This window comes from Excalfactoria chinensis, chromosome 1, assembly GCF_039878825.1.
Source record: "Excalfactoria chinensis isolate bCotChi1 chromosome 1, bCotChi1.hap2, whole genome shotgun sequence".
NCBI lineage: Eukaryota > Metazoa > Chordata > Aves > Galliformes > Phasianidae > Excalfactoria > Excalfactoria chinensis.
The window spans coordinates 159,397,641-159,420,657 of NC_092825.1; the positions used below are offsets into that span (position 1 = coordinate 159,397,641).

A 23,017-nucleotide genomic window follows, 5' to 3' on the forward strand; every position below is an offset into this window, starting at 1 on the left:
TCTTCAACATGCTTCCAGTCTCACCTGCCTGCACAGTACAACACTGCCGTTTTTCCCCGCTTACTCTGCCTGAACCAGATCACAAAGCAGTCACGTTAATCATCCATAACATTTCTTTTCTTACCCCACATGCACTGTACTGTTGGATATGCACACTGTGATCTTTAACACGAGCAGATTGGTCCAAAGTTTCAAAAAGCGAAGATCAAGTCAACAACAGAACCAAGTAATTCTCACTTCGGCTGAAATCTATCAAAGAACACTTCGCAGCTTCCAACAACACAAAGATGTGATCCACCAGCACAGATCAATGTCCTGAATTTCCTGCTTTTATTTTTGTTGGAGCCAAGCACGCTAAATCAAGAACAGAGACGTTTGCACAGTATGCCATACAAACTAAACTGCTTGTTGGCAATGACATTTTGCGTCTGCATCCTACAATCCATCAATTGTTGCTTATACGTGGTTGTTTGGTAGGGTGTTTTTTTCCTGTATCCTTCAAAAATTAAAAAGCCAAGACACACAAGTTTTGTTTGTTTAAAAAACAAAACACCATCTTTTTTACTGTAAGCACTGGTAAGAAAACATAAAATAGTGAAACAGTAGACCAACTTCCCCTGAAGGCCACGTAAAGGCATTTATGGCACGTCTGAGAAGTGTGTGAGCTGTGAAAGCCATCTCCGCACATATAAGGAGATTTTACAGTTTTAAAACATGAGTAGTCATATTTTAGACGATGCTGTTGGTGTTTTCTCGTGACAGCTGAAATGTAATATTACGAGGAAGTGCGAACAGGAAGATCTGCCTGGTGCTTTAGGCACAGTCCCTTTTCTGCCTTGTAAAAAACAACAAAGCATTAGGAGGGGCAGGACTTAAATCCCTATCTGAAACCATTCTATAATTGAATCAGTGAATGTTATCTCATACTGCTTAGTGCAGTAATTCCCATTCTTTCACTTCCCAAATCAGAACACAAAACTCTGGTCTGTTTACTTCAGCGTCCCACAGTTCAGCACCATGGGGCCAGGTTCAGTGCACTTCAGCAGTTGGTTCCTATTGTCCTGACTCTAAATGGTATTAAGCGTTGAATTCAACATTCAGAGCGATAAAGCTACTGCCAGCTTTGGTACAGACACTGAAGTGAAAGGTGGGTTGCTCAGCACCTTGATTTCTTATTAAACTAGAGCAAAAAAGGAACTTGAAACCAATTGAAAACATGGAAATCCACTTGCCTTAAAATTCAAGCTATTGCAAATCCTCGTACCCTTCCATCATCAGGAAGAGTTACTTACACTATGGCAAGTAGAAATCCCACATTTTAAGGCCACTTTTCAGCCATTCCCTTCTAAAGTCATGGCTGCACTTTAAGCAACCAGTAAGCTGGTTATAAGGTGATTTACATAACAAACTCACTCCATCCAGCCATGCTGGCGTCACACCATCTGCAGACATAGTTCTGTTTTCAGTCACTCCATGGTAACTGAAAGAAATCCTTCCCTTGGTCAGAGGGAAGAGACTGCCAACTGCCAACCTGAATGGACTTTAAGGGATCATACAAGATATCCGCAGGAAAATTATGTTCTAACTCAGATCACTAATTGCTCTGCCTCTGTGGGTTTCCCTAAGAATGGAAAATTCCTAGTGACTTAAAGGAAACTGTCCCAAAAAGGAATATCTGTAAACATAGTAATAAGTCACAGAAGATGTCTTGTGTGGAGAAAGGGGAGAAGAAAGAGCTTATATGGAGCAAAAGAGAAAGACTAAGAGAGAAGTGGGAATTACGGAACAAGTTCAGCTGTGAAAACGTGCATCAAAAGAGTTTGATAGTTGAAAGAAAGTGAAAGTCTTTGAAAGAGACTTTTCAGAGAGATGTAGTCAGTGAAACACTGAAGCTTTTTTGGCCCAAGAAGATGCACATGAATCCTAAGTATAAAGTGCTCCCACAGTGACATGACTAGTTAGGATTCTGTGTGGTTCCAACCACAGAGCTCCTTATGCACTGGATATTTTCACATAGGCACAGTATTTGAAGGCTATGAGCATATTTTTTGCTTTATGTGCTCCTGAAAGAATAAACTTAGAAAGAACGTGAAGTATGAAATTTGGTGCCCAGCAAACAGTCCAGAAGACAGAAACTCTATTGGACTCTAAAAATTACTGTTTTAAGTTATTTCACTAATTGCTACGTGCAAATGAGCACAATAGAGTCACAGTTTTTTTCCAGTGACTAGGAATAACTGGTGACCTGAAAAGAATCCACAATCCGTACAACATGAAACTGTACTGCAATTGTTTTGTGAGCCAAAGGAATAATTTCACTTATAACCTTGGAGCTCTTGATGACATAACTCAGTCCCTGTTGTCCCTGGTGAGGCGAAACATTTCCTGCTGTAATAAGAACGCAACACTTCAGATGTACTGTTCTTCATCTCTTCCATTCATCAGCAGTGACCACTTGTCCCCTTCCTCCTCAAAAAACCCATTCTGTCTTGGCAGCTTGTCTGAAGTCAAGGAAGAGAGAGACACTTGACTAATTTGATCCCAAGGAGCTGATCTGGATGAATCCCTTCTCCTATCATCCATTCCAATATGAACACTGATCTGGGAAGGAGTAAGTGGCTTCATGCGGCCTTGAGCTTGAGCTTCGTAACTTTCTGTGTCTGGCTTCTTATAACTGAGAAAGAGAAAAGACAGTTTGTAACAAGAAGGCAGTGTGGGTACGTGACTTCAGCATTACAGTAGATCAGAAACTTCTGATTGCTACCTGCAGTTTAGAAACAATATTAATAGCTTAAGGCACTGGTCATGTAGCACGGAATCATTTCAGACTGTAAAAGGGAGGCACTCTCTAATTTTTTTTTTTCTTTTTAAGAAAAAATTGAGCATTTGCAGAATTATGAAAATATTCATAGCAGACAGCCACAGGGTAATGGACTTTATGGCCAAAAAAAAACACTTCTAACTTCACATATCATATATCACATCACATAACATATGTAATCGTTGGTCAGCAATAGCCCAACAATTACAAGTGTGCATGAACCTTCTTCACATATATAAATTTTTGTGTTTTTGGATGAAGTGAAGGTTCAAAAAAGAAAACTGTCCCACAGAGCGTACTGTAAATATGGCTTCCAGGAGCCTGAAGCTAAATATGTTTGGGATGTTTCTCAGTACCTAACCTCAGTGGTGTCAGTGTTTAGTATTTAGTATTATCAATGCTATATGGAAAGAACTGAAGATTAAAGGTATCTCTTCGCATGCGGAAGTTTTACAAACTTTGGGAAAACATAATGAGAACGTTTTTAAGAAGAAAATGCTGAAGTGGTAGGACTGATACTGCAAACATGCATAAGCACATGTTGTTTTCACAGTCACACTGAGCATTTGCATGGTCAGAATCATGAGGCAATAACAGATTTCCCACATTAGTTCATACTGTGCACCACAGAAGACTCCCAGCTACAGGAGAAATGTCTGAAGGTTTGGAATATTTCCAGAGACTGCAAAAAGACTGGTCTTTTAAAACATGTTTATTCACAATGCTCTTAAAAATAGGCCCACTGTATCTGCACCCAAAAATGTACTATGAAAAGGTAATAGCTCAAGTGTTACTGAACTAGATCTCCAACACAGCTGCCCATGTGGCATCCAGTCACTATTTTATCTGCTAGCTAAAGAATACTCATCAGTCTTACACCAAGTATGCTAATGACAGTGACATCCATCTCTTTAGCAGACAAGAATTAGACACCACCATGCAAAAGGACTTCAGGTATTTTAAAGTATATAAAACCCAAACTAATGTCTCACTTAAATCCCAGCAACAGAGCTGTCTATGTTTCCTCATTACTTAGTATATGATAACTTGCCATTTTAGCTGCAGGGAAGACAGCACAACAGACACAGAGGAAGCTGCCATGGCAGCTGATCCCATCCAAGGCTGAAGCACAAGACCAGCAGGCATAAACACACCTAGCAAAAGAACATACAGACATCAGCCAGAATACAGATCAATATGACTTCTTGAGATCACTATAATCACTAATAGATCAACATGTATTTTCTTACTTATTGCTGAATATGTTAAGTATGTCCCTTCAGTTACAAGGGATGGACTTTGCACAGATTCAGCTACAAGAATGCAGCCACAAGGCAAGACTGTGTGACCCTCCCAGATATTCTGCACGTACAAAACGATGCAAAAGCAATAGAAGGACAATAATAATACTACTAATAACAATAATCCAGTTAAATGAGGGAGAAGTTACTAAAAAAATAAATAAAAAAAATAGGGGGCTGTTTGGAGTTAGTTTTAAGTAGGAATTTGATGTCGTGAGATGTCTGATAGAAGCAGAGAAACCAAATAGTGTGAGACAAAATGCAAAATTTGGGATGAATAGAAGAGGGAGCACCCAGAAGTCAGATGATCTCCTTGATTAGCGCTGCATTTGAATATACTAAAATGAATCCCAAAATACTGTTTTGTAAAATAAAATCATGATTTTCGTTTTAAGATGTAAGTATTTACTCCTAAGACTTTAAAATTTGGGGCACAAAGTTTTCTCGTACCAGCATAAACATCTATATACATATATGTTTTGCTCTCCTTCTGCTGAGTTTTAAATGCTCCAGGAACCTCTCTTCAGTTGCTTGAGCAGGAAATCCTGTCAGAGGCACCACAGAGCTCAACCATGCTGCTGTCTTCCACAAGCTGAGCTCTGACAACCACCCACCTGCTGCTATTGGTATTCCAAGCAGATTATAAATTAAGGCGAGAATCAGATTTATTCGTATTCTCCGCACTGTTCTCTTCGATAAGTGGATACTGGCAACTACATCCAGCAAGTCATTCTGTAAGACAGAAGAGCACAGAAAGTATTTCATGTGCAGTCTTTAGAATACTGAACTGAAAAGAAGAGCAATAAAAAGTGATAGAAGGCAGGTCAAAACTGTTGTGCTCACTCGGATAAGAACAACATCTGCTGCTTCAATGGCAACATCGGTGCCCGTTCCAATTGCTATTCCAATGTCGGCCCTGGCTAACGCAGGGGAATCATTGACTCCGTCACCAACCATTGCAACCTTTCTCCTCCCATTTTGGAGTTCTTGGACCTTCGCTACTTTGTGAGAAGGAAGAACCTCAGCAAAGACTTTTTTGATCCCAACCTATGTAAGAAGAAAGAAACACATTCTTATTGGTGATATGCTGAAAGGAAAAGCCATCTGCTGTTCTGAGAGAAGGGCAAACAAAGGAAGATCACTCAAATAAATTGCAAGCAACACTTACAAGCAACACAAAGCTGAAGAGCAACATGCCTTTGGCATGAGGGGGTAAATGAAAGAATTAAATCACATTGTGAAAAAAAGGGACCTCATACCATAGGAGAATATGTATACCATGTTGCTGGCTGAGTTAGCTCTTTGTGTACGTGAGGAAAGCAACACAGAGGCACACAGTAGATTAAGAATAGACCAATTCAAAGAGAAAGTGGGAAATGGGCATGGAGAGGCCATAAATGTTATGAGGCAGAGTTAGAATTTGACTTTGCAATCTGGAATGTTGTTTACAGTTTGTGATCAAGGAGATCTCATGGACTCAACTTGTTTTAGATTGCTACGCTTCTTAAAAATAAGAATTATTTTTCTTACTACATTATTCTTAAATTTAAGAATAATTAATGGCCAGTCCCAACTTCCTGTACTTGGAACTAGGCTGGACATTAAAGGCAGATCCCTTCTTCATTAAGGAAACTCAAGTGTCCTTCAGTGAATGGAGCTAGAAGGCTTCAGACCAGCAATGGAGTAATTACTGCATGAAACTCAACACACCTCAAGAGGCACTGAATGTTTGTCTTCAGTGGGATCTTAATGCAGTCACTGGCCTTTACTATGCCGTAGGACTTAGAATCATAGAATCACCAAGGTTGGAAAAGACCTACAAGACCATCCATCCAACCATCCACCAATCGCCAGTAGTTCTCACTAAAAACTTCACTGGATTTTCAATCTACTTCAAGAAAAGTTAGTCTTTCTTTAATGTATCCATGGAAACTCTGAGTGCCTAGTTCTAATTCACTGAAATAAGCAGAATTTTAGAAAGCCATCACACCTTTTGTAAAATGCAAGAAGGTACCTGAGTAGCAATGGCTTTTGCAGTTTTCCTGTTGTCGCCCGTTATCAGCACCACATCTATTCCCATGTTTTTCAGTGTGTGCACAGCAAGGGCTGCCTCCTGCTTGACCGTGTCTGCAATTGCTATCATTCCACACAAGGCACCTTCACAAAGAAATGCATTCTGTTAAAAAGAGCTGTGGGCAGCAAAGTGGTAACAAGAGGACAGGACTCTCTCTCTGTCACAGTATGGTAAAGTAAATCTTTCTGGGTAATATTGGCTTTCACAAGCCTGAACTGTTGACTTAAATTTTCTTATTTCTGGTTCCTTTCTTACACACACTCACACATTCTTTTCTAATTTACCTGTTTCAGATCTAAGAACAAAACTCCTTTTATACTTAGGAACCAGGCAGAAGGGGAGCACAGTAGCTTATAAATACGCCTGACTGATAGTTGGTTTTTTTTTGGTATGGGCGAACATGACTGTGGGAAAGATTTCATAATTGTCAGATGTTTAACCCACTCCTCCAGCAGCTAGAATATCATCATAGTATCATAGTATCATAGTATTGTGTGAGTTGGAAGGGACCTTAGAGATCATTGAGTCCAACTCCCGGGATTCGAGCCCTCTGTGTAGCAGAGCGGCACTTCTACTCCTTGCACCACAGGGGGGATTCGAACCCAGGCCCTCTGGTGTTGCAAGCGGCAATTCTACCGCTGTGCCACTGGGGTACATGATATATATTTGCTTTTACATCCCTTAAATCATTCAGGGTTGGATCTCTATTACAATTACTTTTGCATAGGAGTTCTGCACCCAACACATATCGTCTGAAAGGTGTATCCATATGAATTACAAGAATCTCACATTGTTTTTATCATTGCACATTATGTTTCAAAAGTAATGATTTAAGAAGGTTTTCATCATCTGTTACTCTGGTCACCATCATTGGCAATGCTGGGAACACAGAGTATACAACAGGACCCTGATTTCCATTTTAAGAGCATTTGATTTTTCTGGACATTAATGGAGCCCTGGTCAAGACATGCAAATGCCTCTGAAAATTACTCCGTGGGCACATCAAGATTATTTTTTCACTAATTGAATCAGAGATATCAAGATCACAGACCCAATGGCAATTTATCACCATTACAGCAGTTTCTCTTATTAAGGCTTCATCTAGGTTTCCTTTCTGTGTACAGAGTAGAAACCCTCTGGCAAAACTCATTTAGTCTAATCTAGTGTCTCTCTTATACTTGAATAATTTAATGACTTGCCATGTTTATTAATGAAATATTTTAAAATCAGAGATGCAGCAGGTCAGCCTGTAATCCTTAAGCAATACAAAGACAGGATGGGACACAGTTGTACAGTTGCACATGCTGCACACCACACTTTTAGGAAGCAAATGTTTGGAAATTAACATTTAAATTAAAAACTGCTCAGCAAGGTCTTACAAACACTGTTCTGAGATTAAACACCTTCTTTTAAGAACATCTGATACTTTACATTTTGGTATTATTCACAAACAGTTCTGTATTAGACAGTATGTACTTTCTTGACACTAAACCACCAGTTGTTTCAGTTTGTTTTCACCCTTTTGACTGTACAATCAACTGATATTTACTAAGTCACAGTAGTTACCATCTATAGCCACTAATATGGCTGTCTGTCCTTTTGTTTCATGGTCTGTCATGGCATCATTGACATCATTTGCAATATGCAAGCCATTCCGTCGCATCCATTCACGATTTCCAATCAATACTGAGTATATATGGGAAGATGATGAACCTTTGTGTATGAACAAAAGAATAATGTGAAACTTATTATTATTAATATTTATTGTTGTGACTAGCAAAGGTCACACCCAAAACACTTTATCTTGAGGCTCATTTGAAGTGCTATTGCCATGACCAAACACATTTGCACAGCCACTAATTGATGACAGCCTCATAAAACTTTTCTCCTTCAAGACTTGCTGTTTATACGCAGAGCTGCTTCATAAACGAATTGGAAGTATTTGCATATATTCGCCTTTTTGAGTTTGCATTGTTTTTCACAAGAAGTGCAGCGTGCTGCATTGTTCACACAAATAATTACTTCTTTCATATATAAAGACCACTCTTCTAAGAAAAAAAGTTGCTTTGTTCTAACAAACAATGAAACAGTACATAGACCACTTCATTATGAATTCAATGCAACTTCACAAAGCCCTCTGAAGCAGGTGAGAAAATATTACATTAACACCACTCACAAATGGCACAGTTCTGATGATTAAAATTCTTATTTCAATTCTTCTAAAAGCTTCCTCAAAAAGGTCAAGAGATACAGTCTGCTGAAAAGAACTGATGAGCTTCTGAAGGGGGACTTTAAATACGTATTCATTCCCTCATAACAATACAAAAAAACAAGTACCTTCACAGAGCATGAAACAATAATAAATGCACTGGCTAAATCAAAAGCATCAGGCACTGAAATTTGGTTTGCAGATATAACCTGCTTCACTGCTGAATAATTTCTTTTAATTGTCTTGAGAGATATTTGAATAGAAAACAAAAGTTCCAAGTTAATACAGAACTAAAATGTGGGATGAAAAAAATGGAGCAATAAGATAACATATGTTGAAGGTAACTTCTCTATGGAGGAAGATAATGTTAACTGGCAAACTGTGCTCTCCGATGGACCATTCTTCTGTCCAAAAGGGACCTTGCTGGGTGTGCCTTATTGCTTATGTATTTTATCGACTTTTGGAGTATCAATCACTGTAGCATCTAATCCTTAATTAAGTTACTGAATTCCAGAGCAAGTGAAGGTAGGAGAAAGGAGATTTTCAATTTGCATTAAGACATCTTTTTGCCCCCCATATTCTTTGTCTCTGTCTCTCATAAGACCACACTTCTGCTATTCCTAGTCTGGTAGGATTTCTTTACTGTGCTGGCACTGTGGATTCATGAGCCCTTGGACTACAGCTAGCAGTTACTTTGGGGGCAGACATACCATTTGATTCAGAGAGTGCAATCAGTGCGTTATCTCCCAGAGGAGCACTGCTGTCCCCACTCTTGTTAGCATCCAACTTATCAGCACCTTCCTCAGCCACGCCGAGGATGGCCTCAACACCACCTACTTTGCAGCTGATGCCACAGCCTGGGACTGCCTGGAAGTTGGTGCAGTATCCCAGGCTCTGAGTGCCAAGCTCCTGCAAAGATAACCAGAGTACATCATCAGTTTGTGCTGACAATGTGTGGTACAAATGTTAGATAACCGCCATCAAAAAGAGATCTTTACGATTACGTCTTTACAATGACTGATAGACTGGAAAGAAGAATGAAGCATCAATAGTGGAGAGAAAGATGCTGCAGATGTGCTGGGGATTATACTTCTGAAGCAAACAGCAACAGAGATCACATCTCAGTCTCAGCCCTAGCACAAGCAAATCAAAAAGGATGATTTTTCCTTGTGGTCCAAAGATGAAGGAGGTGCAACAGTGGTTTACGACTTTGGCCAAGACTAGGAAATAAAATACTACAAAAAGAAGCCATACAGCTCTGGATAGATACAACTTTTAATTAGCCACACAGAAAAGTGACTGTGTGAGACCAGCTCTTTATATATATATAAACACATACATGCACACACAGTGTGAAACTGCATCTTATCCTCAGAGTGATCTGGCTGGATGATACTAAGGGAAATGGGGCTTGTGTGGAGTGTGAAAGAAAAGCCAGTGAGTAGCTTCAAAAGGGGTAACTACAGTCATATAAATTGCAAAAAGAATGGGGGAAAAACCACTGTATTCATTGGTGAACCATTTATTCTGGCTTATCTGTGGCAATCAGAACTATCTGTACCTTTCAGAGAACTCCTGTAATAGACAGTAATAACTGATGCATACAATAACTACAGAAATATCAGGGAAACTAAGACAAATTTGAAAAACAGGAAATGTAAGATATAAAAGGGGCCACTGAATCATTACCCACACTCACTTTTTCCTTCTAAATTTACATGTTGATTTCTAAATTTCATCACTGAAAGATCTATCATTAATAAGTTTGTGATTCATCAGCTAATGGCAAGTAGCCCGGTGACCTGCTTTAGTAGAAAGAAGTTCTTTAGAATGGGCTTCTTACGTTGTTTCTAATTATGCTTTCATTCTTCCTGAAACGTTTGATGAACACAAATGATATATGAAGGACTTCTGAAGATGTGCAGAATTTGTGGAGGAGTGAGTAATCTATTATATTAATTTGTGAAATTCACAAATATCACGGCTTAATATTCATGTTTGTTCCACAGCTAATCTGTTCAGATAGCAAGTGACTAATAGCAGTGACTACCACAATCAGGTCATGTGTGAAATGTCACCATTCACTTTCACTTCACAATGCTTTTCTAAACCTACATGTTCCTCCTGCGTATATTCCAACAATCCTTCCTTTGTCATTGGCTGGGAAAACTTAGTAATATCTTTCTTAAGGACTCCATAGCATGGCCACAAAAACAAAGCTTATATTATGCCTTCCAGGTATTGTCCAGATTAAGATAACATCTACCAGCTTCTCAGCCAGTCACTTTTCAGACAGGCCCCTCCTTCTGGCATTTGTTCATTTCACGTAGCATTGCTGCATTCACATAGATCCTTTCAGACCTGAAGCAAAACAGTAGGTCTAAATACCTCTTTGCAGTATTTAGTGACCGCCACTCCTAAAGGATGCTCACTGCTGGCTTCTGCAGTGCCAACCACTGCCAGTACCTTCTTCAGACAGAGCACAGCTGTGTCTCCCAGCAGAAGAACCCTCATGACTTTAGGAACCCCGCAAGTAATGGTCCCTGTTTTATCAAACATCACAGTCTTGATCTGCAAGAAATAAACCAGAGTTACTGCCTCAGCTATGCTATCATAGGGATACTTGCATGCTTTGAGCAAACAGATGCAGGCAAGACATCAATAATTAGTTGACAGCAACCAAACCAACATGAATAACATACAAAAGCCAGAAACTCCTGAACCACGGACTGTCTGTGCAGTAGATCTCCTTATTCTTTCTTATTCATTCCTCATACAGCTGAAACTGCAATATCATGCTGCACTCATATCAGGATCCCAACATTGCAGCACTTGCACTCTGCTTTGTGTGTGTGCACATGTTTGAATGAATGAGAATTACTGTCAGACTGGATAATTATTCTAATTATCATTTTTACTCCTCCTTATTCTGCTATTATGTCTAACCCAGTCTCCCACAGCATGGTGTAAACTCATCTTCTTTTTAGAGGCTGTGGGCACTCCAGGTCCTTTTTCTCCGTTTCTTCTTATCATCTGTTTTCCACCTTTGAAGGGCTTTTTCTGCCACCTATCTACCTTCCCCTCCCTAGACTAAAACAAACTTAAACCATACCATTTTTCTCCTACATCCTGCATTTCAAACCACTGATTGGGAACAACATATAATTCACAGCAGCACTCAAAAAAAAAGAAGAAAAACGTTGTGTTATCAGAATTTCTGGGAGAGCATGAATGTCAGAGACCTCACAAGGTCATGCAGAACATTAGCAGCTTCAAAGGCAACGGACTGCAGAAACTGCTGGCTCTCAACACTTTGCTGCCTACTTTAGGTTGTGGAGAAAGAAGGTCAAAGTCATCTTCCTTGCCATTATGAACAGTTGCCAACAGGAAAATAAAATAAAATAAAATAAAATAAAATAAAATAAAATAAAATAAAATAAAATAAAATAAAATAAAATAAAATAAAAATTAAATTAAATTAAATTAAAAGTCTGCAGTCTTTCTCTTTATCAGAGGGATTTCCTGAGACATTATATTTGATGTGGCAACAGCTGGGAAAGCTGCAAAGATATAGAATGAACTACAAACCTTGTGTGCCATTTCCAGGGGTTTTCCACCTTTGATGAGAATACCATTCTGTGCAGCAACTCCTGTGCCCACCATCACAGCTGTTGGGGTAGCCAAGCCTAAAGAACAGGGGCATGCAATGCTCAGCACAGTGATTGAGGTTTGAAACGCAAACCTCAGTATTAGTTCAGCTTTTGAAAGGTGCTTGTTCTGATTCTGCAAGAAGAGGGAGGAGGAGGGGGAAAAAAAGATATTTGCTGATAGACGATAACACATGCACAATCAATCATAGTCATCTCAAAAAATACATTTACCAGAAAATCTCAAGTATAGGAAAGCAATTTATTATTGCTACTGTAATGGTAGAGAAAGGCCAACGTTATAAATCGCTTATGGCAGTGTCTTGTGGCTTTCTTGCTACTCAAGCATACATGCTTCAGGAATTTCAGTTGGACACTTTCACCTATTTAAGAAATATACCCTACCTAAAATGCAAATGAAACATAATAGATAATAAATGAAGTACAAGACGTTGCACTTAGGCCTAGGCAACCCCAGGTATTTATACAAACTGGGGGAAGATCACCCTGAGAGCAGCCCTGCGGAGAAGGACTTGGGGGTCCTGGTGGATGAGAAGCTGAACATGAGCCAGCAGTTCATGCTTTCAGCCCAGAAGGCCAACTGTGTTCTGGGCTGCATCAAAAAAATGGGTGGCCAGCAGGGAGAGGGAGGTGATTGTCCCCCTCTACTCAGCTCTTGTGAGGCCCCATCTGCAGTACTGCATCCAGGCCTGGGGACCCCAGCCCAAGAAAGACTTGGAGCTCTTAGAATGGGTCCAGAGGAGGGCCACAAAGATGATCAGAGGGCTGGAGAACCTATCCTGTGAAGAAAGGTTGAGGGAACTGGGCTTGTTTAGCTTGGAGAAGAGAAAGCTCTGGAGAGACCTTATTGTGGTCTTCCAGTACTTGAAGGGAGCATATAAACAGAAGGGAGAATAAATGTTTTCAGGGGTAGATAGTGATAGGACAAGGGGGAATGGTCTTAAACTGAGACAGGGGAGGCTGAGGTTAGATATTAGGAGGAATTTTTTTCACTCAGAGGGCGGTGACACACTGGAACAGGTTGCCCAAGGAAGCTGTGGATGCCCCATCCATGCAGGCATTCAAGGCCAGGCTGGATGTGGCTCTGGGCAGCCTGTTCTGCTGGTTGGCGACCCTACACAGAGCAGGGGATGTTGAAACTGGATGATCATTGTGGTCCTTTTCAGCTCAGGCAATTCTATGATAAAATGTGTTTAAACACAGCCTAACAGCATGAAGAGGCTGCAATAACTGCCTTATGTTCAGGCCACCAACTTAGGGGCACTGATTTGAGAGCAAATTCTGCCTTCAGAGTGCAAACACTGTCACCATCGTCACAGACAAGAGGATTTTTATGAGACTGGAGATGCAGAGTCCTGCTCCACAGGGACCTGTACTCAGTAACTTCAGGATAGCAGCAAGTAAGCATTCCCAAATCTCCGTTCATATCATGAACTAAAACAGTTTTTGTACAACATCCAAGCACACTCATCATTCATGGAGGATACATCAGAATTACCCTCACACTAATGGGTGTAACAGAATGGCTCTGCTCTCAGGTGACAATGTAAATTCCCCGCACTGGCTTCCTCATCTAATAAAAAATAACTCTATTTCCAGGTGCACAGATACCCACAGTTGCTGAGCACAGCAATACACATCCTAAAGATAAGAGAAAATCATTTTCCCTCTAAAGTCAAACCCACTATCTGCCAAGGAACAGGATGTTAAAAAAATTTGAAGCATGACAGGAATGGTTCAGCTCTTTGCAGTGCAGCTGCAAGTCATGCTTAATCCAGAAGAAATGCTTATCATTTCAGTTTGTAAGAACCCCATCCAGCAATGAGGGCTAATGCACAAATATTATATCTGCAAATACATTTTAATTAGTGTAATCATCCTCTTTGTGTAGAAAAATACCGCACTGTAACCTGGCAAACACTTTTGTACAACGCCAAACCCTACAGTGGGAGATGGCTTAACAAGAAAATCCAACTCTTAATCAAACTACTTACAGGAAAATACTTCTGAATAATATCAAAATTTATAAAGCCGATTGTGATCCATGCTATCAAAGTCACTGTAGAAATTATGATGATAAATGGAACAAAATATCCACTAAACTTATCTGCAAGTTGCTGGATTGGTGCCTATAAAAACAAAAACAGATATTTGCATGTTTATGATCAAAACACATGAATATGCAGAAATAATGAAAGTAACAGTCTTTCATTATTTTCTGAAGTGTGGAAAAACACAGTTCACTGGTTGCATAAATATGTCAAAATACAGAATCCTTTTTCTTATTTAATCAAAATCAGTGAATAAGGTTTTCTTTCCTCTTACTTTTACCTTTGACATTTGAGCTTCTTCCACCAACTTCACAATCTGTGCTAGCGTGGTATCATTACCAACATGAGTGGCATTAACAAGAACTGAGCCATGTGCATTTATAGAGCCAGCAATCACTGTGCTGCCAGGCTTTTTAGTGACAGGCATAGCTTCCCCTGGAAAGAAACACCAAAAATAAATACATCAGACCAGTGCAAATACTCCTAATGACAGCAAACACAGTACATTAGCAAACAGCTCACTGTATCTAGCACAATCAGCACGCTAATAATGGTGTGAAATTACATCTTATGTCTCTGTCTTCTGAAGGCATGTCTAAGTGGTGCCATACTTCTGTAATCCTTTTTCTAGGTCTATTTTTGCAGCAAAAGTCTTAGCAGAAAGATTTCAGAGGGCTGAAGCACCGCTCCTAAGAAGTAAGGTTGAAGGAACTGGGCTTGTTTAACTTGAAGAAAAGTGGAGAAACCTCACTGTGGCCTTCCAGTGTTTGAAGGGAGGGATAACCACTGTTCACATGGGTTTATAGTGATTGGACAAGGGGAGGATGGTTTAGAACTAAGATGGGAAGTTTAGGTTAGATATTAGGAGGAAGTTTTTCACACATGGGGTGGTGATGCACTGGATCAGGTTGCCCAAGGACGTTGTGGATGCCCCATAACTGAAGGCATTCAAGGCCAGGCTGGATGTGGCTCTGGGCAGGCTGGTCTGGTGGTTGACAGCCCTGCCCATGGCAGTGGGGTTCAGATTAGATGATCTCTGTGGTTCTTTTCAACCCAGGCCATTCTACAGTTCTGTGATTTCTGGCTCTTCCTTTTCAGCCTGATGGAGATCGAGGGCTCTTCTTCTCCCACCTCTGAAGGCTTTACAGCCTAAACACAACACACCTCCAGAAAAAGAATCCCTAGTGTACAAACATCAGTGCTCCATCTTTCTACCAGACACAGTACAGATAGTGAGCCACAGTGTTACGGTGTACCCTAGTATGAATGAACAGTCTCTAATCTCAGATTTTCCTAAAATAGGCCATAGTTTCTCATGTCTTCACTGAAAGTTTGAGGTGTATAGGAAGGTAGGGCATCTTTCTGATTGGCTATGAAATGCGTCACATAAGAAACTGTCAAAACAACAGGGCCACTGTAAGAAAAGAGAGGTAATTTTGGAGCACCCAAAATACAGATTTGTGAAAAAAACAGAAAGATTTAGAATAATTTTCCTCTTTATCTTAGTACAAAAAGCCTGTGATTTGGCAGAGCTTGAAAATCATGTGACTTGGGAAATGTGAACAAGATGACAGCACAGCTCCTAAAGTTATGGAATTTGGAAGCAGAATACAAGATGGAGATGGCTCAGCCACCACTTTTTTCTGTGATTCTGCTTAGAATGCAGGACAGAAACCAGATCTTACACTTCATGCTTTTCTGGTTTTTCCTCATATTAAAACAAACAAACAAACAAACAAACAAAAACTTAAGCATTATAATACCAGCAGGTAAAGTCAGCATCAGCCATCTAACTTATTTCCCATTATTTCATTGCGGAAGGAAACACAAGGCTTTATTTGATTAACTAGACAGTAATCAATCTAATCATGTGTAGAGCACACGTGGAAAGAAGTATAATTAAAAGGGAATTTGTGGTGGTTGGGAAGGGATGAGTGCACCTTGATGTGGGGGACACCCCACTAGCGCTGCTTTTCCCTTTCACTGCTGTCATATTCCTTTTCCGACAGTTTTGCCATTTCCTCGACTTAGTAAATAATAGTGTGTTAAGTTTTATTTTCAGCCTAAGGATTTGCATGAAAATAGATAGAAATTGTTAAGAAAATAAGGTTGCTGATTGCTCACAACTATATATGTGTGTGTGTGTGTAATAAGCATAATGTAATGATGTAGAATAAGGGGTGGAATGCCATGGTTTTGCAATGTTGTAATTTTGCTATCAGTATTCCACATCATAACATCATGTTAAGCATAGATAATTTTGACGAATCTGCTGCTCACAAAAGAAGACTGAATGTCCCAGGGAACACCACGGTCAGTCATATGACCAGGACTATATAATCTCACTTCAGTGCTGGACTCGCTCTCTTGGATCCTGCCAGCCAGGGGGAGAGCTGTGTGGGAGCGTTCCAGCCGTTTCGCCTAGAGTTACAGTAGGCCTCTCGGTTTCGGGACTCACTCTCTCTTATTTTACTTGATTCATTAGCCTTAATTCCAATTATATTGTATTATATTATGTTATTCTGTATTCCGATATAGTATTTAGTAAATAAGTGTGCCTCCTTAGATCGCTGCCGCTGTACTTATTTCCTTTTCCCTGTTTTTTCTTTTCCTTCTGGGCCAGCGGCCTGCGGGCCGACTGCCCCCCTGTCATGGGTGCAGGTAGATTTTAGGGTAACCCACGACAAGGATGGAGGTGGGAGGAAATCATAAACTGCACTCCGGAACAAAAGAGCCCAAACATTTGAATTATGGAAATCCCTCTCAGCCATTTTGCTCTGCATATCTGAGCTGCAACTTGTCCTGGCTTTTTGTTAGATAAATAACAAAGGAAAAAGTAGAAGTTTCCTTGGTCCCAAACCTTCCACAGTGTGCCATCCTTCAAAAAGGTCAAGAACAAATCCATATTAAAACAAATTTCTGGAAATTTCCTCCAATTGGTAACTCCCTGTTTGAGAAGCCTGTCTCCATTTCTACTAATCTTGGTTTTCAAAAACCAAGAAAGCTTACTGTGGGGTAAAACACATTCTCATACTGTTGCTTCAAGAATCTCTACAAAACCACTATTTTCTGGTCTTAAGGTTAGTGATAATGATTGGCTCTCCTAAAACTAAGGGTGTCCCCAGGCAAAGTAAACACATGACCAAACCAGGCAAGCTGATCATAATGTCAAGTTTTTAGATCCTTCAACTTATAAGAATTACACAATCAAATAAATCATTATATTTACAAAATGAAATGAAAATCTCAGAAACTGAAGAAGTTCTATGACTCTTAATGAGCACCAAGTCATGAGGCTTTCTTTTGCTCTCCTTGCTCCCTTGGCCATCCCTGTTGGAAGCCCTATCTGATATCTATGCATATGACTTCAAGATCTCAGCAATATTTCCTTTAGAAGACTCTACTGAAAATGTACCTTCTCTAGAAATATATTCCATCAGAAACTCCCACCATATCTCTCAAATAACATCTCTAGTGCACATCCCATCACTACGTTAGTAAAAGAGACCAAATTGAGCTGAGATTCTTCATTTTTTTAGGGTATATGCAGACACGGGTTTTGGATTCAAGCTCACAAGAAAGGAGAAAGAATTCTTTAAGATGAGAGGTTATTCAAACAACACATTTTGCTTTGTTCTGTTCTCTATCCATGTGAGAAAAAGTTATAGAAGGTTTCATGTATTTGTGCAAGTGTAAGTGAAGTTACCAGTAATGAGAGACTCATCTGCCATAGAATTGCCTTCAATGACCTTCCCATCCACTGGGAACTTTCCACCTGGAACAACCTTTACAATATCACCCCTTTGAACCAGTTCAACAGGTACCTGCTCCTCTCTGCAAAAGATGAAAGTAGAACAGACAGATCATTTATGTCATGGGCTTCAAAGTCACAATAATGGTTTTACTGTAACTGCTTCAAGGCCAGTCTGTGCATCCAGTAGGCTGAGAGTTTTGCTTCATGAAATGTAAATACCTGATGATAGAGTGGTCAGGTCCTAGAGTCACCACAGTGGCTTCCGTGGCTTGGAGAGATATAAGTTTAGCAAGAGCTTCAGAGGTTTTACTCTGAAAAATAGAAAGAGATGTTTGAGATACAAGGAGACACATAAATGCTGATGTCTGCTTAGTGCGACCTATGAACTCTAAATGACCATAGTATAGGCTACTTTACATATCTGAAACATTTGACTCGAATTGGTATGAATAGTTTTATTCCATTCTCATTATAAATACAAGATATTTCACATGAAGAAGAGTTACCTTTGCTATGTGTTCAAGCCATCTCCCAAGGGCAATGAATACAAACAGCATTGGAGGAGTGTCAAAGAAAGTGACAGGGCTTTTCTCTGCCTTTTCAATTATTGCCACCAACAGGATCACACATGAATACACATAAGCAATCGTTGTGGCCAGTACAATAAGCACATCCATATTGGCTGCCTTGTGCTTCAGTGACTTGTAAGCTTGTACATAAAAATACCATCCACCGAGAAACTGTTGGTGTAAGAGTAGACAGGCACATACTATGATCAGAGCAGTGAAAGCAAGGGGTATATAATATCACCAATAGAACATGCAGTAGATAACAGAAGGGATGGTTGTCCCATCTGAGTTTTATTTCAGTGTCACTTTAGTGGAGAGGTCTATTGGAGGTTGATTCCCATGTTATCCTCTCACTTGCTCTAACTTACTCTCTAAACATCCACCAGCTAAATCCTGGCAGATCCTGCCCTTTTCCTAGAAATGCAAAGTAAACAAAGCAAGGAAGTTGAAGGGATTTACCTATAGTTATCTAACCAGTTTGTACCTGATCGTGTATTTATTTGTTCTAATATTACCTTTTCGTTTTGGAAACGCTACTGACACAACAGTGGCAGGAATAAGCACAGGGAGCAATTAAGAATTGATAATTTGCAAAGAAGTGTCATTTCACTCTATGGAGGTGTCACAGACAAGAGGGTAGGTATAATTCACTAAACCTTTCCATGGGTCTCCTATATTTATCAGATCAGACTACATAAATAGGAGACAAACAAAAAGCAAACCTCCTAGAAACACTCTGGACATACCTGAACAAAAGTGCACAGGACAAAGAAGAGAAGATTTAAAATAGATAATCCAGGAATGAGATTCTGCTCCAGCACCATAGCCCCGTGGTGTTCGCCGCCAGGTATTAGCATATAAATCATTAGGATTAAGACAGGAATACCAAACACAAGGCTGCACAAGAAAGACTTCCTCCACCTGAAAAGTAGAAGCTGTAAATTCCCAGTCATGGCACATCCTGCAGTACCCAGGCCAAACACCGTGCTGACAATACAGAGCAAGGGGTATTAGTGCTATTCTAACACACATCTTTGGGATAACTGGGAAAGAACCAAAACATCAGGACAGTTTTACTGTCTCCTACATATTTAAATGTATAGTCATTTATCAGTTAAAAACCCAAACTAACGAAAGCAGTAAAGGTATCTGAACCAAATAGCAAATCATAAAATGAAATATGTTTTACACAAGAGGAAGCTAAATTAACTGGGGAAAGTGAGGGGGGGTGCGTTAAAAGAGATGATCTACATACATTCATTAGTGAGAGAGAAAGAGAAGTACTTACTGCTGTATCTCCCTTTTATGATCCAAGTTATGTGTATTTGGAACTCTTCTAGACACAGAAGCATGAAAGCCAATTTCCTTTTTATTAAAAGAGGAAGGAAGATGAGTTACTTCTGATTAGACTAACTATATGACTTGTAACATACTTAAATGACACTTGTTTTAGAAGAAATGTCAGAAAAGGACACTGCTCCGTATTTAATAAATGCCATCTTATTTATTTTCAGATCCTCAGCAGGAGGATGTATCAGATAGTACTCAGAATGTGGACTATAAAGTACTTGTGTTATCTATACACCAATACAGTCATAATTCAGTAAATGTGCTGGCTTCCTAGGCAAAGGCAGCTCCCACTGACAGCTAGTATGCTGCTGCCCTCCTCCTCACAGCAATTTTACACCTTTTAATCCCCAGTGGAATAAGTATGACAGATGGAAAACACCACAAAGGAGGGTAAAAATGCATACAAGCTACTGGGCTAGTAAACATTGCTAGCATCTCCTTAACACCACAGTTGAGTAGATGCATCCGAAGTTGAAAATTGAGGTTACCAGAACCAGTTTAAACCTATGAAGCTGACTGCAGGGAAAAGCTATATACATATATATATATATGCAATAAGCCAGTTATGACTGACCCTTTTGTGACCTACTGCACTGCAACCACTCCTCCCCCCAGAAATTAATCTCAATAGCTGCATTATGAGATGTTGCTGTGGCAAGATATACCTCAAAGAATTGCTCCACCAGCCTGAACAGTCTACTGCTTATATGCTGATCACTGCTGCCACATCAGCTTCACAGTGCTGAACAAAATAGTCTAAGGACATGAAGGGAAAACAGACTCATCTGTTCTGACTACTTTCTGTGTGTGGGTCATCCAACAAATTCTCTTCCCTCCTGCTGAAGCAGAGGAAAAATCTTTATCGACACCTGACCTACAATAATAGCAGAATTTATGATCTCTGTCGTCACGGGGAAGCCAGGATATTTTTTCCTACCATGGCTGTTTTAGTTGAAATGTTTCTCTCTAAGTCAACACAGGAAAAAAGGCCGGTGTATACAGATTTGTAATGCTCCCGGTATGAGCAGGGCTTAGCTCCCTGTTGCTACACAACTTCTTTCACAGTCTCTTTCAGAGACAAAAGAAATAAGGTTGGTTGGTTTGGGTTTGTTTTTTTGTTTGTTTGTTTTTGTTTGTTTGTTTTAAGTATCAACACTTCACTGAAACAATTGGAAATCAGAGACACGATTCTACACAGAGCAGACAGAATAGACTTATTGACACTTTTACCAGATACAGAGTTTTTTTAAAAAGTGGGTTTGTTGGACTTGTTTTTATCCTTTTGTAACTTTTGGGATGTATTTTTAAAGCAATAGGCTGAGCAGACTAGGAAGCTATGCACTTCCGAGTAGCACAGCAGACTTACGGAACTGGGTCTGTTTAGCCTTGAGAAAAGAAGGCTGAGAGGGGACTTGATCCAGGTTTATAAATACCTGAAGTGTGGGAGCCATAGTGGCGAGGCTGGTCTGTTTTCAGTAGTGCGTGGGGACAGGACTAGGGGAAATGGGCTGAAACTCCAGCATAGGAAGTTCCGCACGAATGTGCGCAAGAACTTCTTTACGGTGAGGGTGACGGAGCACTGGAACAGGCTGCCCAGGGAGGTGGTGGAGTCTCCTTCTCTGGTGATATTCAAGACCTGCCTGGATGCCTACCTGTGCATCGTGTTGTAGGGAGCCTGCTTTGGCAGGGGGGTTGGACTCAATGATCTCTGGAGGTCCCTTCCAACCCCTACAATTCTGTGATTCTGTGATTCACCACATAGTAAACACCATACATTATCTGTAAAAGTCAGTGAAACCCCCCCAAACATCAGATGCTTTATTTTCTTCTTAATTTCATAGACTTGTATCACACAGTATCACAGTATCAAAGTATCGTGCGAGTTGGAAGGGACCTTAGAGATCATCAAGTCCAACTCCCGGGATTCGAGCCTTTTCTGTGTAGCAGAGCAGCATTTCTGCCACTTGCTCCACAGGGGGGATTCAAACCCCGGGCCTCTGGTGTTGCAAGCAGCACCTTATACCACTGCGCCACCAGAGGCACAAATCATAGAGTAGATTCATAGAGTGTAGAATCATAGAGTGGTTTGGGTTGGAAGGGACCCTTAGGATCATCTGGTTCAAACCCCCCCTGCTACAGGCAGGGACACCTCTTCTTGTTGTTTATAAGAAAACATGTTCTAAAACCTACCTCAATTATTTTTATAATATCTCGAGGTCCTGTAATTTCAGGATCAAACTGGATGTGAGCTTTGCAAGTAGCAAGTGCAACTGAAGCGTAGAATATGCCATTCGTCCTCATAAGTTTGGATTCAATGTTGTGAACACAGGAAGCACAAGTCATCCCTGTAATCTGAAATAAACACAGTTTAAGGTACAGTTAGCAATCTCTTTTCACCATTGGTGCTAAGAAGGGCAAGTACATCAGTCGTTTTAGCTTTTGCACTCACAATGCAGGTTTCAGTGTTTAAGGAAGTTTTTTGTTGTTGTCATCACTTTTAATGAACCAAATGTTCACCCAATATTTGTTAAAGAATCTGAGGTTCTGTTACAAACATATGAGTGACTGTTCAGACTCTGCAGGCACCGACCCAAGGCCTGATCAGGAAGAGTTTATAGAGCTGTCTTACAGGAAACAAGTATAACTATCTGCTTGTATTGTTATACAATTCTGCAACAAACAGTTCTATTCACTGCAGCTTATTTGTACAGCAGCACTAGCACGTTGCATTTACTGCAAGAGTACAGTTTGTATAGTTCTATCAGCAGCCCTATTAACACTGACAGAGTCAATACACATGTGAGCATGTTCAACTTCATCATCTTAACTCAAATCTGGTGGCTTCAGCATGGCACATTCCCACTTTCTGATCTGTTTGCATAAGCGTAGGCTGTTGTGTTCTGTCTTACTGTATGTAAGCATAAGAGAAGAAAAACAGACATTCAAAGAATCTGTCCTGCTATGAACTATTTAATAATTTCACCCAGCGTTCTCAGACCTCTATACAAAGCCCCTAACCTTCTCATCAGATGCTCAATGATATATCATTTCCCATTTCATTTCCCCTTGCTAACAGAAGCCTATTCTATACATATAACTATTGCTTTTTGTTTCAGTGCTTTTGTCAGGTTCTTCTAAGAGAAAATGATTTTCTAGCAATTAAGTAAAATGAGCGTCACCAGACAGACCTGATCTGTTGAGGCCACATCTCCTTAAGCAA

At 40.1% G+C, this 23,017-nt stretch overlaps 1 protein-coding gene across 2 annotated transcripts in view; it reads right to left on the reverse strand.

The window, feature by feature from the left end:
• Positions 1-310: 310 nt before the first annotated feature.
• The window catches only part of ATP7B (ATPase copper transporting beta), a 40,092-nt gene continuing 17,385 nt past the window's right edge, over positions 311-23,017 (reverse strand). For both annotated transcript variants that reach the window (XM_072332687.1, XM_072332678.1), the window contains exons 5-21: positions 21,988-22,149; positions 19,736-19,812; positions 19,194-19,368; positions 18,385-18,618; positions 18,098-18,189; positions 17,831-17,958; positions 14,405-14,559; positions 14,068-14,202; positions 11,994-12,188; positions 10,794-10,976; positions 9,116-9,314; positions 7,763-7,909; positions 6,137-6,279; positions 4,966-5,169; positions 4,737-4,854; positions 3,873-3,975; positions 311-2,674 (exon numbers count right to left, since the gene is read on the reverse strand). In XM_072332687.1, the coding sequence (XP_072188788.1) occupies positions 2,410-2,674; positions 3,873-3,975; positions 4,737-4,854; positions 4,966-5,169; positions 6,137-6,279; positions 7,763-7,909; positions 9,116-9,314; positions 10,794-10,976; positions 11,994-12,188; positions 14,068-14,202; positions 14,405-14,559; positions 17,831-17,958; positions 18,098-18,189; positions 18,385-18,618; positions 19,194-19,368; positions 19,736-19,812; positions 21,988-22,149 (2,715 nt within the window). In that variant the 3' untranslated portion in view covers positions 311-2,409. The remainder of the gene's footprint in view (positions 2,675-3,872; positions 3,976-4,736; positions 4,855-4,965; positions 5,170-6,136; positions 6,280-7,762; positions 7,910-9,115; positions 9,315-10,793; positions 10,977-11,993; positions 12,189-14,067; positions 14,203-14,404; positions 14,560-17,830; positions 17,959-18,097; positions 18,190-18,384; positions 18,619-19,193; positions 19,369-19,735; positions 19,813-21,987; positions 22,150-23,017) is intronic.